Source organism: Acanthaster planci, linkage group LG08, assembly GCF_054643075.1.
Source record: "Acanthaster planci isolate LZ-2023a linkage group LG08, COTS_SCS, whole genome shotgun sequence".
NCBI classification, from domain to species: Eukaryota; Metazoa; Echinodermata; class Asteroidea; order Valvatida; family Acanthasteridae; genus Acanthaster; species Acanthaster planci.
The window spans coordinates 18,880,371-18,897,311 of NC_141784.1; the positions used below are offsets into that span (position 1 = coordinate 18,880,371).

Here is a 16,941-nt window from a genome sequence, read left to right on the forward strand (position 1 = left end):
TTTTTGTATCAACTGGATTACCTTCTTTATTAGAGACAGTGCAAGGAAATTTAGCTTCAAACTCATTCGATTAAGGCGTTCTGGTTTGATATTTTAAAAGAAATTCTTTGATTCATTATAAGGTAGATCTAGCTTTAAATTATACAATAGAAAATTGAAATACACGGCAGAATCGCGTTAACCGGTACCTTGGTCAAGGCATGCATTGTAGTACTTCCGGACTTGAGAGAATGATGCTGGCTCGTTTAGTTGTGGATCTCGCTCAATCAGTCCTGAATGTGGCAGATGGGAAAATGTGGCAATTCCAATAGAGAAAGAGAAACACCATAGGCCGTCGTTTATGAGTGCTTTATATGACTATCTATCTGACTGTTTAATTACAAATTTGCATGGTGTCGCTTAGGGCACGTGCATTCATCATTTTCGATATGGCGCTCATTTCATGTTAACTGGCTGCGCCTTGAAATATGCGTAGCGTGCGTGTCTTGCACAGCTCTCTCGAGTTCTCTCTGTGTGTTCTGTCTGTTCAAAAATGCAAGAAATGGCTTTTGTGCAAATTTATGTGCTCAACACATACGGCCCATCCAGCGTCAGAAGTTGCGTTGATGTTCTTTTTTCCAGTTAATTTTACACTCAAGGGAATCGGCAAATTTCAACAGTGTGAGGTTATACCTCTGAGCTTTTCTTGCAAGTCATCATGGAGCTGGGAGAGAATGCTGACACGCAGCTTGTCGCCGGGAATTACTTGTCGCTTGTTCCATCCTCCGCATGCGTAGTCAAAGAAGTTCTGGCATGGATCCTGGCTGCTATCCACGCTGCTCTGAACGAGAATGGCTATAAAAGAAGAGTACTCAGCCAATGACTAAAGGAACTATTCAGCATACATACGATTTACAAATGAAACGACCAGTTTTTTCACATAGTGTAATTAAATCGGCAACAAGTTTATCAACATTGTCTCTTCAAAAAGGAAAGGTACCTCTGCAGACTTTTAGTTTCTATTTTATACTGCGTGCGTGGGTGCACTCTGTAGAACGGCAGTTGATTCTCAATGTTTTGGCTAATGTTAATCAGATATATTAAAGTGACGATGCTACTATCTTTGTTGCTAGTGTAGCATTGGATTTTTTTGGCCAAATGTATGTCATTGTTGTTTTACCTAATGTTAGTAAACTGCAGTGCAGCGGGTAATGGTATCGGGTGGGTGGAGCACTTGCATGAAACTGTAATTATTACAGAGTAACTATACGTGATCTTACCGGATTCGTTACACTGGGCGCTAACGCAGGTGAATCTGATGACTGACCTGTGTCTGATTGTGAAAAAAACTTCCGGGAAAAAAGACCAACAAATTTATTACGTACTTAAACATTATCTTGGGATTGCACAAGGTCACTGACTCTCGCTAGCACTGAGACATTTTCCAGATATTTTCGTTACCAAGCTTGAAGAACATGAACTAAAGTCTGTGACGCTAGCCTCGGGTTTCGCATCCGTCTCGATATACAAAGATGTTTGAAACAAGAACTAGTCTTTCAAGTGAAAAATACAATAAATTTGTTGAAATTAATGACTACCACAAAATATAGCAAATAGATAAAAAAGTGTCAAATACTGTTAGACTTTTGAAAAGAAATTTAAATTTTTCCAAAGTTTTCCCGAACATTAAGTCCTTGAAAATGTTTCAAAAATGTCCTAAAGAGCAACCTTTTGGTCTTCTCAACAAATATTTTGGAACGGAGTCTTGGCAGTTTGTGCCATATTTATTAATCTCAAAATATGGAAGGCCTGACGTTTTGATCCTTGCTGAATCTTTCTCAAAGGCAAAATGTGTTTATTAATTAAAGTTGTGAATGACGTACCAGCTCCAACTACAAAGAGAAGAACCACTGCTCCAGCTATGATTATTGGCCATTTCCACGGATTCCTAGACACTGTTTCGTCATCAGCTGGTATCACTACGCCTTGGGAGCTCGTTTGCTCTTCCGTATCTAGAGTGCTTAAGGTATCGGTATCCATACTGCTCGTGCCGATCATATTGGCACTGTCAGTGCTGAAATCGACAGTTCCCATTTTTTCCCTGAACAATACACCAAACAAGCGAAGACTACAAAACATCACATTTAAGCGGCAAATTCTAGGTCAACTTCAAGATCAGTGAAGTTGACTAGATCTTTCCAGTCAAAATTATTGACTGAAAAAATTTAGTCATTTGAATTTGATTTACATCCTCCTATGTTTTCCAATTAGTCAAAAATGTTACATTTAATAACAATGAATTCCATACTTCACGTTTAATTTATTACAGTTTCCAGTTTTCGAAGGATTTATTAGTCCGAAGGATCAATGATAAAAAACACTTAACAGTACAGATTTTACTCTTTCTTCCATAAACCCCTATTCCTTAATGAATTGCATTGAAGCTCATTAATTCACAACTCTGCTTATTGTGATCTAATATCGATCTCACTATTAACGCTACAAATCGCTGAACTTGTAATAGAAGATGGGAGCAGTACATGCAAAAGGAGGAAGTTTTTGGCATTGCATATGCACCTTTCATACAAGAGGAGCTGTTATAATTGCGTAAAACGATCAACGTCTTCGCATTGTAAAAGTAACTCATTATGTCATGTTTTTCTCAGTTACTTGTTTAATTCAATTATTTCAATTAAGAGACGTCCAGAATTACTACGTTACAGGTTAAACTGTAATGGACTATCACGTACCTGCAATGTAATCACGCAGTGTGGGTGTCAGCAGGGGTCTTACAATGGCGCTAATGTAAGAAGTATAAAAGTAGCCTCGGTGAAATCTCGAAATGACCGTGCTAAAGGAGGAAACTACCCGTTTATAACTGACAAATGTATGGGCCAGTGTGAAATGAAGAGAAACATACTTCATTTTCACTTTCACACGTACAGTCTTTCCTACGAGATGTGATACGTGAGCAATGGACCCATTTCTGCAGTATATTTACCTTGAGCCAGACAAAAGTGAAACCATTTCGATTGACGTACATTTAGCAATGGCTGGCTGTACCCGGCAAACCAATAAAATGCTAGATACAAAGTAATAAATTGGTATGCACCCAAGCATGTCAAATATTATAGGCTTCGGCGTTCATCCTTCATCCTTTAGAATGCAACGCTGAAGAGTCGAGCCGCAAACTACTCGACTTGCACTGTTTTAAGTGCAAAATTCATGTTGCATGAGGGAGAGAAGTAACATCGAAAATCCTTTTCTTGTACTCCGCTCTGCAGAAGTCACCACACAGCGCTCATTCCATGACATCCAAATCATGAACTGAACGTTCCATAGTTTATTTAGCCATTGAGAAGTGAAAGGAAGAATGCAAGTTTCTTTTTTTTTCTTTTTTCTTTTTCGTAATGGATCTAAAATCTTCAACATAAACCTTGTAAAATATATGTAGCATTCATTTTCAAAATATTCCCAACAAGACGTGGTGAAGCAAGGGTATCTAAATTCATTAACAATACATCATTGATAACGCATTCACAAGTAAGAAATGCATTTTATTGATAACAAAGCAAGACAAACTCTGTTTAATCACATTATTTCGTATATTGAATAATAGAGACGACTGAATTCTTGTTAATACGAATATATACGTTTACTGCTAGTTTGTCAGCATCCATATTCCATGTTATATACAAAGACAATAAGAACTATATTTATCTCTTATTGGTGAAATATTGGGATATGCATCATCTACTGAAACTATTAGTGTCTTATCCTACTCAATCAATTTTTCTTATGTCTCGGCAAACCGTTTTTGATAGACTTGGCTTTTTGCGAATGCTGTTCACAAAATTTTAGAAACGTCTCTTCACAGGGGTTTGGGTTTAAAGGAACTCTATGTGTACAATTTAGTTTGTGTGAGTGTAAAACAAACCTGAAATATGACCCTCCTTAACTAACAGCGATGTTAACATTTTAAATGCTTCTCCGATTATGACAGGGAAGCGGGGGACATTTAACATTTTCACGGTTTTTGCTGTATCTTCGTTGCTACCCTCATTGGCCGAAAGTAAGGTGTTTCCAAATAAGCTTGCTTGTAGGAATTTTCGCTAAAGTTACTTTTAAAAGATATGTATAGTATGTATAGGGTACGAGTAATTTTTAGATAGTGTCCTTCCTTCCCAATCGCTCCTTTAAAGCTGCGCCGATTTACTTCGTTACCAGTTTGGTGTTAATACATGTAGAGAAGTTTTAAAGTGGACAAAATGGACCGGTTTACTTTCAAAAAGAGACTTTCAGTCTTGAGGGGTGCTTTTTCAAGCATCCATCTCTAATTTGCTAAAGGTTGTCCGGGCATAAAATTATTCGTAGTGAAAAAACAAGTCTCATCTTCACCAGATGCCTTATCGTCCGTGCCAACGCAGTCCATGAAGCCTTCGATTTTCATCACCTCGAAGGTGGGGTTCTCAACTTCTGTGTGGGACTTCTTCATCGAGTTTTGCAGCACGTGGTAGTATGACCTCGGTCCTTTACCCGTTGACCCCTTGGCTTCCTCCGCATCAAATTGGATGGACTCTTCGCGGCTGATTGACATCAAAAACGGGAAAGGAAAATATAATAGTTCTCGTGTCTCCAGGGAAAGACATCATGAAACAGTTGCAGAGTTGTGGCTTATTTTTAAGTGTCCTATTTCAGAAACATTAAATGTGTATTCTTGTTTAATCAAAAGTCTGCTTATTCAGACCGTATTCCTGAAAGGATTTGGGGGGTTGGAATAACGAATGTATACCAACTTACTTGTTCATGTGCCATCTTATTCCGAAGCCAATGCTCAAGACAACAAGAACAAACACACAGACGCCGACGACTAGGTACCAGTTGGATTGAATCCAGCTCTGTACCAAGAAAAGATCAAATGACATTTTCAATTTTAAGGAAGATTAAGGAATTAATTTTAAGGAAGCAAAATATTTGATTTTTTTCAAAGAATATGTAACTAGTGTTGCAAATAACCTGAGCGGGAAACCTTTGGATTTTCTTAATCGGTCCCTTCACGGGAAAAAAAGATTATATGAACTACTACTGCTGTTACCTGTTCCTCGGATCGGGGAATAGCCTCACCGTAGTAAACCTCGTAGCCAAGGTCTTTGTCTATCTCGTCCCGGTCTGCCTCCATCATCTTCTCCTCAACTGTGATTCTTGGGAGGTAGTCATCTCCTCGCTTGGCGACGTACGTGACTTGTGTGAGCGCTTCCCTGGGCAATTTCAAATATGCGTGTTAGTAGTTTGGATGAAACATGTGACAACATTTAACCCTTGCCCCACAGAGCCAAACTTCAATAGAGTTACACAAAGCTGTTTGTAGTTAGGTTCACCTGAGACGTATATAAGATAAATTTTAAATCTTCTTCTGGGCACCGATTGTCCAGACTGAACAGTCTTGTAATTTCCACACCGGATGTATTTTCCCCGCGGTAGCGTATCTGTATAATTTTTCCCCTGATTTTTCCCTGAAGATACGATCTAGTACAAAAATGTAACGTACGCTGCCTGTACAGAGTCTTTGAGTTGATGCTCAAGTGTCCAATTCATCGATCTTACCCTGTGTTAACGGCAGTGTAGTCTTCTAGCTGCACAATATCCACAGCTACGTCATCAACGCTGCGTCTGAGAGGTGACAGTAAGATCTGCAGTACTCCTGCCATGTTTGTTTCAAACTTCAGTTCGTTGACTTTACCAATGAGTATGATAATGCAGCCGTAAATTTTCAACTCTGAAAGCATCAGTAAGAAGAAATCGTGACCCAACATGTAAATTCCACAAGTACATGTAACAGTTATAAATTCATCGTCATTTCCAGGTGTATTTTGTTAAAGTCTGCAGAGAAACACAATTATTTTGATAATGCGTGACTGCTCAGGCAAGTCATGATTAACTATACATACAATCTATGGTTTCAGATTATGGCTTTCATTTTGTATGACATGGGTTATGAACAAGGTTTGGCATGCACAATCGATAATGAATAATAACTCCACTGAAACCTGCTCTGTAAATAAACCTAGTGCTTCATACCATCTTGTAGAAGTAAAGTAAAGGTCACATTGCTTGGTTGTGACAGTTAATATTGGACGAACGATAAATATTTGCTCAACCATGCCCGCCAAGGAAAGAAACCACGTTAACTTCTTGTTGAGCAATGTTGCAGGCTGCCAAAAAATGTGCTAAATTTACCACTGCACGTTTGAGTCTGAATTCGGTCACTTATCCTATTCGGGTCCAATGATATGAAACCACAGGTCCAATAGTTGCCTTTAATGTCAGGAACAGTCTCATTCTTCTTCTCTGCCGCTATATTTAAAGACCTTATCTGATAATTGGGTGACCTGTTGATGCCGTGGATGTTATGTTATAATAATAGCAGCAAGATACTTTTAAAAGTCTTACCAACACCACAGCTGTCTCCATAATAGTCGTCGAAACAAGTGCAAACGTAGCCAAGTTTGTTGTCTTTGTCTGTTTCACAGGTACCGTGCTTACAAGGTGACAGAGTGCAAGGATTGTCCACGGGATTCTCACAGTGTTTGCCCTCATGGAACGGGTCGCACTCGCAGCTGTGGAGGTAAAATGTACTCCAGTGGACCTTTGTCGTACAACAAACACAGTACGGGTGCGTGTGCTCTTTTCATTCATAAACATAAATGCAGAAAGATTTCCTCATCTTTGAGATACCTTCCGCGCAAAGTGAACATTATCCACAATTAGAATGGGCCGTCTCAAACACTCCTTATTTTATTTGAATTGCTCCACAGTGCTCTGGTCGATGGATTATTAACTCCTCTTAGGTCCGAGATTTTGGAACGAGAGGAGACCAGGAACTAAATTCTATGGGATAATGCACAAAATTCCATGGAAAAACCATGGTAGCAGGAACTGGATTTTGGAATGTAGGTACAAATTTTACCTGAATCCGTTCAGTATCGGAAGACAAGATCCTCCTGAACAGGGCGAGCTAAAGCAGAAGTCTATCTGCCTGCTGCAGTTATCACCCTCGTACCCAGCCTCGCATTGGCACAGTCCATCCTCACAGGCGCCATTCACACATTCCGGCTTTACAAAAATCAAACCAATTACACGTCTGAGCATCGTTTCAAAGAGTACAATATATATTTTAAGTACTTCTAATGTTATACAGTATATTAAACCATAGACCTATTTTGAATATAGTCCAATTACTGTAACTATATTCTCACAACATAATCTTTCCTTACCATACATTCACATCTGTATTGACCAATTCCGTCCTCGTCAACGCACGTGCCATTCAGACACGGTGAACTGTCACACGCGTTGATCAGATCCGCACACAGTATTCCCTCGTAGTCAGGCAGACACTCGCAGACGAACTCGTTGACCTGATCGAGGCACGTACCGTGCACGCAGGGTGTGCTGGCACACTCGTCTCTCTCAATCTGGCACAGCTCACCCTCGTATCCCGGCCAGCATTCGCAGGCGAACCCATCAACCTCGTCGACACACGAGCCATTCCGGCACGGGGAGCTAGCGCACTCGTCTGTGTCGATCTGGCACAGCACACCCTCAAACCCAAGCTCGCACCGACAAGCATACCCGTCCAGTTCATCTACGCATGTGCCGTGTGCACAGGGTGAGCTCCCGCATTCGTTGGTCTCAAGCTCACATGTGACACCCTCGTAACCCGCCGAACAGTTGCAGAAGAACCCGTCCAAGAGGTCAACACACGTGCCGTTGACGCAAGGGGAGCTCAGACATTCGTTTATCTCCTGCTGACACAAATCACCCTCGAACCCTGAGGAACAACTGCAGGAGAAGCCATTGATGAGGTCCACGCAGGAGCCGTGCATGCACGGCGCACTGACGCATTCATTAATGTCAGTCTGGCATCTTTGTCCCTCGAAACCATCTGTGCAATTGCAGAAGAAATTGTACGGTCCTTTATCGACGCACGTCCCGTTCACACACGGCGCGTCGGCACAGTTCTCAACCTCGCTATCGCAGAGTGTGCCTGCGAACCCAAGCTCGCACATACAGGTGAAACCATTAAGACCATCCAAACAGCTTCCGTGTACGCAAGGTAAACTAGCGCACTCGTCAGTCTCAGTCTCACACAGGCGACCTTCAAAACCGGCGGTGCAGTTGCAGCGGAACCCATCTACCAGATCAACACACGTGCCATTCGCACAAGGAGAGCTATCGCACTCTTGGATGTCATTTTGGCAGAGTGTGCCTTCAAATCCTGGCAGACAGATGCAAGAGAAGGCGTCGACGTCATCAACACATGTTCCGTGTACACATGGAAAACTGCCACACTCGTCAATGTTATGCTGACACCTCTTCCCCTCGAACCCAGGTGTGCAGTTGCAATGAAAACCATTGATGGCGTCAAAGCATGTACCATTTAGACACGGAGAGCTGCTACATTCATCAATGTCAACCTCGCACTTTGTCCCCTCGTAACCAGCACTGCACGTACAGAAGTACCCGTTTATGTAGTCGACACAGGTGCCGTGCAAGCATGGATTACTCGCGCATTCGTTTGTGTCACTATCACAAAAATCCCCTTCGTATCCCTCCGTGCAATTGCACGAGAATCCATTCACCAAATCAGCACAGGTGCCGTTCACACAAGGCGAGCTATTACACTCATCAATGTCATGCTCACAAAGTGCCCCTTCAAAGCCAGGCGTGCAGACACAGGAGAACCCGTCAATTTCGTCCTCACAGAAACCTTGCAAACATGGCGTGCTTTGACACTCATTTATTTCGTTCTCACAAAGAAGGCCATCGTAGCCTGCCGAGCAGTTACACTGGAAGGCACCAACTAGGTCCACACAAGTACCATTAAGACACGGCGAGCTGTCGCACTCGTCCATTTCATGTTCGCAAGTTGGTCCCTCGAAACCAGGAGTGCAGGTACAGGAGAACTCGTCAACGTGGTCCACGCACGTACCGTAGAAACACGGAGAACTGGCACACTCATCCTTGTCAATCTCGCACAGGATGCCCTCAAAACCAGCGGTGCAGTTGCAGACAAAGCCGTCGACAAGATCGACACATGTGCCGTTGAGACACGGGGAACTGGCACATTCTTGGGTCTCATACAGGCAAAGCTCACCCTCATAGCCAGGACTGCACGTGCAGAAAAAGCCAGCTTCCAAATCGAAGCAGGTGCCGTGAAGACAAGGAGAGCTGGAGCATTCGTCAATGTTGATCTGGCAAAGGTTTCCCTCGAACCCAGCTGAGCAGTTACAGACAAAACCATTGACGTGGTCGACACAAGTGCCATTCAGACAGGGAAAACTGGCGCATTCGTCGATGTTCAATTCACAGGTCATCCCTTCGTAGCCAGGAGAGCACGCGCAAGAGAAACTGTCGATCAGATCCACACACATACCGTTTAGACAGGGCGAGCTAGCGCACTCGTCAGTGTTGTATTGACAGTGCTCTCCTTCGTAGCCAGGGACGCAGTCACACGAAAAGCCATTGGCGTGATCGGAGCAGTTGCCATGTAGACAAGGCGTGCTGGCACATTCATCTGTGTCTACTTGGCAGAGAATTCCCTCAAACCCAGCCGAACAATTGCAATGAAAGCCATTCAGCAAGTCGACACAGGTGCCGTTGTAACAAGGAGAACTATCACACTCATTCGTCTCAAGCTCACAGTCTTTGCCCTCGTAGCCGTCCTTGCAGGTGCATCTATAAATGAATTTTAAAATAAAATACACTGCAATCAATCCTTTCACACCGATCCTTGATACAAGACCAACACAACTCAAACTTTAGGCAAAACGTTTGCCAGCATCAAAGAAAATGACTATGTCATGGAATATTTGAATTAAAAAAGTAAACCCACCCACCTGTAATCGGCTATTAAATCGTGACAAGTTGCTTCGTTCGTGCACGGACCACTCGCGCACTCGTCAGTCTCTACATCACACATGTTTCCTTCGTAGCCCTTGTCACACAGGCAATGAAACCCGTCTAGTCGGTCCACGCACGTGCCGTTGTTCGCACAAGTTTGGTTGATGCAAAAATCTATGTCAATCTGGGGAAATTATCGTGTATATAACGTTTCGGTTTTTTCTTTTTCTGAGTGCTTTTCTTTTCTTTCTTTTTTACAATAAACCCTTTGTTCAATTTCAAATCGAATGAAATGCTCTGATTTTGAGCACCAAAATAACTATGTTCTATTTTGCAGATGATCTTATTGTTTTTAAGTGAGTTACAGTCGTCCATATTTGAGAGAATAAAGTGATAGACTGACAGTATAGTGTCCTAATTTCATGCTATTAATTGTACCTCGCACAGTTCGCCAAAGTAACCAATCCCACAGCTGCATTCAAAGTAACTGAGGTGATCGACACATGTTGCATTGTTCTCACAAGGACTGCTTGCGCATTCGTCCGTTTCCACCTGGCACAGAGCCCCCTCCATCCCGGCCGGACAAAGACAGTGGAATCCGTCCACCTGGTCAACGCATGTTGCACCATCCCAACAGGGACTGGGAGAGCATTCGTCGATGTCCGTCTGGCAGTGTTCCCCCTCGAAGCCGGGCGCGCAGCTGCAGTTGAACCGACCCATCCCGTCGATGCAGGTGGCGTTGTTTCGACAGGGGCCGCTGGCACACTCGTCGATATCTGCCTCGCAGCGGTCCCCTTCGTAGCCGGTCAGGCAATCGCAGGTGAAGTTGCCGATCAGGTCGACGCAGGTGGCTCCGTTGAGGCAGGGCCGGTCGGCACAGTCGTCCATCTCGCATAACTCGTCCACGTAGGTGTAACCAGGGAAGCAGGAGCAATTGAAATACCCCAGATAGTCAATGCACGTGCCACCGTTCTTACAGGGACCAGACTCGCAATCGTTTATGTCCACATCACAGAGACGATCTGTAATTTTGATTGGGGAGGACACCTGTCTTAAAAATTGGATATTGTTTTATTAATCCTACAATGTTTCTAAGTTTATTTGTAAATAAGAAATTGAACGGAATGATTTCTGTGGCATCTGTGGTGGTACTGGTGTTTCAGCTTCCTACTCCTGTCAACGCACACAAAATCAACACACATATTTACTTCTTTGTCCCCATACACAGTAACGTGCTGACTAGAATAAGTAAAATATCTTGGCACTAGCCTGTACCTTTAAATAATATTTTGTAATGGTTTTTGAATGCTAGGTTTTGAACTCTTAGGGTTAATGTCTAACCATATTTTGTCACAGTTTCATTTAACACTGCACATAAGGAGTTTTTAATAAACTTTCCCGAAAATATCATCCGCACATTTTCTATTCCATTTTCACAATTTAATGGTCCTGTTTGGTGAGTCATTTTCCATCGTTCCATCCAGTCTAAAAATTAAATCTGGGAGCTAAAAAGTAATAAAAGTACAAATTTAAGGGTTAGACCTTACCAGTCCAGCCGATTTCACAGTCGCAAAAGAATCCTCCATCCTCATTAACACAGACACCATGGACGCAAAAGGAATTCAGGCATTCATTGATATCTGTCTGGCATGTATCCCCTGAAAAAAGCACTGTTTAATAATTTTCTTGTAGCGAGCATGGTTCTTACAGATGAACATATTGTCCTCTCAGTCTGGCATTCACTCTGACTTCATAGTAGCATAGGGTAACAGGTTTATTCATCTCAAGTCAAGTGTCAGTTTGAATAATAAAAGAACGAAATCAGGCAAAACTAGACGCTAACACTAGGCTTGAGAAAAACGTCATTTAAATTTGGGTCACTTTAATATTTTAGCCTCCGAAATGGATTACAGCCAACCCTTAATGAAAAAACGGGAAGTAAACTCGACTTCATAAAACTGTAGTACAAATACGTGAAGTTGTGAATAAGTTTTCTGTGTCCTAGGAAAGTCCAGGCGATGGGGTCAATGAATTTTTTTTATGAAAAGAAAGCCCACTCGTCGTAATCTACTACGCAGTTAGCACGGGGGGGAAGTCCAGGTCGAATTTTAGTTTTTAATTCAAAAAGATCGCACTATCGCAATGCACAACGACGGCCTGACGCGGCGCATCGTATGTGTATAAACGTACTGACAAAACGACGACGGTGCGACGTGACGGCACGACGCAAGGGAGCCGTAGTGCCACCACGTCGTCTAGTTGCGTCGCCCTGGAAGAGGCTAGAGAGAGAGGCAAAAATGTATGTCGTAAATAGTACACCATACAAATCAGCTCAACACTTACAATGAGCCAATTGCGAGTTAAATTTGAATAAAATCTGGTACACTGAGTTCTTTAAAGTCACGTGAACATAACAACTTGAATTTTCCATACTAAAACCACTATTGCTATACCTGGTGATTTGGGAAAAGCTTTTGCTTTTGCTTAGTAACGTTAGAGACGACTTGCAACAATACACCGTTCTCAATGGATAAGAACGGCACAAAGGAACCAGTCCATTCCAGAGATGGTGGTCGCTATTATACCCAGCAAGAAATGAGACCGAGGGGTACCCCCCAACATGTCCAATCCCTATACACATTCCAGACTATTGTTACTTAACACATCCCCCCCAAGATGTCTAAAAGGAATTCCCCAGATTCCTGCGAGACAATGACCAACACAAAGCAGGGGGGGTTCTCTCCGTCTCATACCTTGCTGCATATGGTCGCTATGCAAAAGCTTGCCCCGAAACACAAGGTATAGCAACAGTGTCTTTCATCTGGCAAATTCAAATTCTTATGTTTGTGTTCAATCAGGTAACTCAGTGTACCAGATTTTATTCGAATTTAACTCGCAAGTGGCTTATTCCATGCATGATTAGTTCGTGCATAGTGTTCAAATGCATTAAGTCTGTTGTTTTTTCGATAAATTGTCTAACGTAAAATTCTCTGAAAATTTTCATCTGAATTATACTAATACGAGATTCTTCTTTACATGAATTTTTTCTGCGACAGATTTTTGTGCCTCCTATAAATATGTCCTGAAAATTTACTTTCATATAACCTGCAGCTATTTCTACCTGTCCAACCCTCTGCGCAGTTGCAGGAAAATTGATTGCCTAGGTTGTTACATGTGGACCCATGAAGACACGGTGTAGACTGACATTCGTCGATATCTTCGGTGCAAGTATCTCCTGTAAGACGTTGCCATATAACAGCCAAAAAAGATATTCTTAATTAAAATTGAATGTTTGTCTTGTCTATTTGTTTATAAGAATCACTTAACAATATTAAAGACTACATAACAGGTGCACAGATACGGGCTAAAGATTGACTCTTGCTAGATTATCCCAATTTAAAAAGCCTTTGGATTATAATGAAGTGCGATGAAAATGAAGTTAAACCTGATACCTTCCCAGCCATCGTAGCAAATCTTGGCTCCTGTGGTGGCGTCGCAGGTATAATGGCCATTCTGGTTGTCCGTAGGGACACAATACACGCTGCAGTCGGACGTGTAGTAGTTCTCATTGCAGTACACCTTCACTCCATATGTGAACCTTCCAATGTGTGGAAGAAGTGGGCAAAGAAAAATACACCGAATTTCCCCGGGAATTTTTTTTCCTACCACAGGGAGTATGTTACTCTTGTAACAAATTTACATAATGTAAAAAAATCGAAAATTTGTCAAAGATTCGTCAACCACTTCAATTAGACTTGATTATACATTTTCATTAGAAGTTAACTCCTATTTTCTTCATTTCATTAAGGAAAACCCGAAAAGCTCGCTTTCTTTTCCATTGACTAGAGTTAATTCAGTTTGACCCTGTTTTTTTTTTCGAAGCTATAGGCATGCCTTAAACAGTAATTGTATTGATTAGGCATATAGCAATAATAATTTATAGCAGTGTGCTATTTAATAGTCGATTACTGAAATTCTGATTTTAGAAAATAAATTTATCTTTCCCCAGTGGTCGCAATTCGAATAGAAGTCTAATTTCAGACTTCCTTTTCAGATAGTCGGTGATGTACATACACTGAATGCGTCCCCATGGTATATACTACCGACTGGGCACCAGACTGTGAAGCAGAGGCGCTTTGGGTGATATCCTTGAAATCTTCTTCGATTTTATCGTCATCGTTGCTGTCTTCATCCCAGACCTGGAGCTTAACTCGCATTCCTCCCTGAATTAAATGTTTCAAAGAAGTATACTTATATAGCGAGAGGGAAAGAATAACTCACAATGAATGCATAGCCGGCAGGGGTGTGAGTTTATTTAACGTTTCGAGTCGGTGATTAACACTCTTTTTCAGGAGTCTATCGGTCCATCGTGTGTAAATGTGGGTGAGATGACTTATGGTTTTATGCAAGGAAACAGTTCTATTTTGTCAGAGATGGTATTTTAGAGACCTGGGCAGGTTTTGCTTATCGTCCTTTCGTAAACACTACTCTCAGGGTATAGATTGCTTTCTACGTGTGTAAGAATCACTGTATTTTGTTGATAAACCAACATCATTATTTGCATTACCCAAGCATTTGCTCTCAAGTACATGATAATAATTTCCCAAGTCTTACCAAATTTTTTTTTTAAACGCATCAGGTGTTGGATCTAATATTCGAAAGCCACTTGTGGAAGCATCACGTTTAAATCGCTGGCTAAGGCTTCATTTATTGAGCTCCCAGAAATCGTTAGTGTTACTGTCTGCAGAATTCGAAAGTTAAATTGTTCCTACCTGCCAGCTAGCGACACTTGTTTCCCGGGGATTGTGAATGTTGTTGGGTATCATTGAAGGGAAATCAAACTCATCGTCGTCGCCATATACTACAGCAGTCTCTATTGTTGTTATTCCACAGTCACTGTAATCATTCGATCTGCATTGCCATTGATATAAACGGATTCAAGTACAGATTATCTTTCCGTGACTGTACAACAGCATCACTTTTTTCCAATACCGTAACTCGCAAGATTGGGCCCAATTTCATGGCGCTGCTTACCTCAAGCAAAAAATCGGCGCTTACCGTAGCAGAAAATTCTGTGCTTAAGGCGAACGTCTTTCACAGGTTAGCGAGGAGTTGTACGTGGCTTGTGCGCATGCGTACATCCCATAACTAAGGATTCTGTGCTGAAAGGGTTAGCACAGAATTTTTCTGCTGGCGCGGGTAGCGCAGAATAGAGATCGTAATCGCCGAATTCAGCGGTTAGCAGCGCCCCAGCAGGTAGCTAAAACAAGTGGTGTATCCAACGGGGAGCGGGGGAAATACAAAATAAAGGATGTTGGGGCAGCGAGTAAGGTTTTTGATATTTTTTCTTTCCAAACATTACCGGTATGTTGGGAAACGTCGCATTCACTTTTGAATATGCCCCCCGTAAAAGCTGGATACGCCGCTGCCGAAAACCCAGCCACTGATTCTCCATCATTTCTGTTATAGATGCATTGAGTTTCACTTGATTTCGTTAAGATAATGGCAATTTGTTCTCAGTCTCCAACACTTGTAGAGGTTTTACACACCTTCTCAAACGAACTACTGTATAACCGTTGAGAATAACGTGTACCAAGCATGTGGTATTAAGGGCGTTATTTGGAGGTATGGAGTGGTCCCCGCCCCCCAAAAGTAATGCAAAAGCCATAAAATTTCCGACAATGACAAAAAGGGAGGGGCAAATTTTACGTTTTGGGGGTCCTGTATGATTTTAAAATGCAGCATCCAAATACATTGTACTTAACTTAAACATTCGTTATTTGAAAATGACTGTGATTGCTTATATTTTATAAATATTTGTTTGAGGTACGTCTGTCTAATGAATTTCTATAATTCTTTTCGAAGGTTTGTTCTTCCCAATTATTTAATCCAAGTATACAATATGTTTTTGTAATAATTGTGTAAATATAGGTTTATTTGTTTTCTCTAAAGATTTCTGCCTGCGTACATTAGACTCGAAAAAGCAGAACAAGTATTCACCCGGGAAGATCGTCGAGGCAGACGATGAAATAGTTGTCACAAGATCCACAACTCCAACCGGGATCACAGCAGCCGCCAGCCAACTCCGAGTGATCAGGGTTACTCCAACGCTGGAACTTGAACTCCACGGTGGCGCTGGATCTCACGAGGGCGAATGCCTGAGTGGAAAATGCATCAAGGTAATAGCTCTCTACACTACAAAAACTGTGGTGATAAATTACGAATTTACGTTAAATAAAGCAAGTCGCCTCAGTCAAGTCACACTAACGGCAAACTTCAGTAAATAAAGTGTGTAAAGATATTTGCAAGCTACCGCAGAGGAGAATTTCTACCGGCCTCTCCTTCAACATCCAGAATGTTAATGTCTCTATTCCTAAAACAGCTAAAGAAGTGAAATACAGATCCTTCTGTTGAGGAGAGGTAGTCTTCGTAAGGTTTCATTTGTCCGATATATGCATACACTGGACGATGCTAAAACATCAAAATAAGAAGGAAACGAACATCCATTGTGAGTTACGGCGAAAGACTCTCAAGTCCATATCAAAGAAATGTCAAACTCAAGTTGACGACTGTGGCGGTTTGACGGCCTTCAGTAATCACTTGATATTTTCCAACAGTGGATTTTAAAATTACACAAGTTGTCCCTGTTTAGTTCACGAACATCCTGTAGTTCAAACATAGCGCCCATCTCAGAAATTAATGCTACGTTTTCATCAGTACGTCCGTGACTCTTTAAATTCAAATACTGACCTGCACAGATACCCACAGAACGAGAAGGTAAAACACAGAGCCCATTTTCTAACGTGATATGGTATTCCGTCTGTGGAACCTTGTTCAAGAGTGAATTCATAAGCGTTCCTGCTCGAATCCAATATAAATTGCTCCTTCCTGTTATTGCAAAACACGTTTTAGAAAGTCCGGAAAAGTTTTTATTTACCAGCTGTATGAAATAGAGATGCCACTTGGAGGTTAAAAAAACTTTTATGGTTTATGCAAAGCGGCTGGCTTGTAAAAAGCTACTCAACTGCCCATATAATAACTTGGTTTATGACATTATAG

The 16,941-nt window shown here is 41.8% G+C and overlaps 2 protein-coding genes across 2 annotated transcripts in view; both read right to left on the reverse strand.

Annotated features, from left to right (window-relative positions):
• LOC110990188 (membrane metallo-endopeptidase-like 1) overlaps positions 1-2,862 on the reverse strand; it is an 18,743-nt gene extending 15,881 nt beyond the window's left edge. Inside the window, exons 1-5 of the mRNA XM_022255055.2 lie at positions 2,730-2,862; positions 1,863-2,080; positions 1,260-1,328; positions 673-834; positions 189-272 (exon numbers count right to left, since the gene is read on the reverse strand). Of these exons, the coding sequence (XP_022110747.2) occupies positions 189-272; positions 673-834; positions 1,260-1,328; positions 1,863-2,073 (526 nt within the window). The 5' untranslated portion in view covers positions 2,074-2,080; positions 2,730-2,862. The remainder of the gene's footprint in view (positions 1-188; positions 273-672; positions 835-1,259; positions 1,329-1,862; positions 2,081-2,729) is intronic.
• Positions 2,297-16,771, reverse strand: LOC110990186 (uncharacterized). Its single transcript, XM_022255053.2, has 16 exons — positions 16,633-16,771; positions 15,883-16,040; positions 14,655-14,793; positions 13,957-14,105; positions 13,335-13,480; positions 13,004-13,117; positions 11,430-11,540; positions 10,321-10,904; positions 9,879-10,066; positions 7,254-9,717; positions 6,947-7,092; positions 6,430-6,596; positions 5,584-5,755; positions 5,075-5,237; positions 4,780-4,877; positions 2,297-4,565 (listed from the first exon to the last, which is right to left on the reverse strand). Exons 1-16 carry the CDS (start codon positions 16,675-16,677, stop codon positions 4,313-4,315), a joined length of 5,097 nt encoding a protein of 1,698 aa, XP_022110745.2. The 5' UTR covers positions 16,678-16,771; the 3' UTR covers positions 2,297-4,312.
• Between the last annotated feature and the right edge of the window lie 170 nt (positions 16,772-16,941).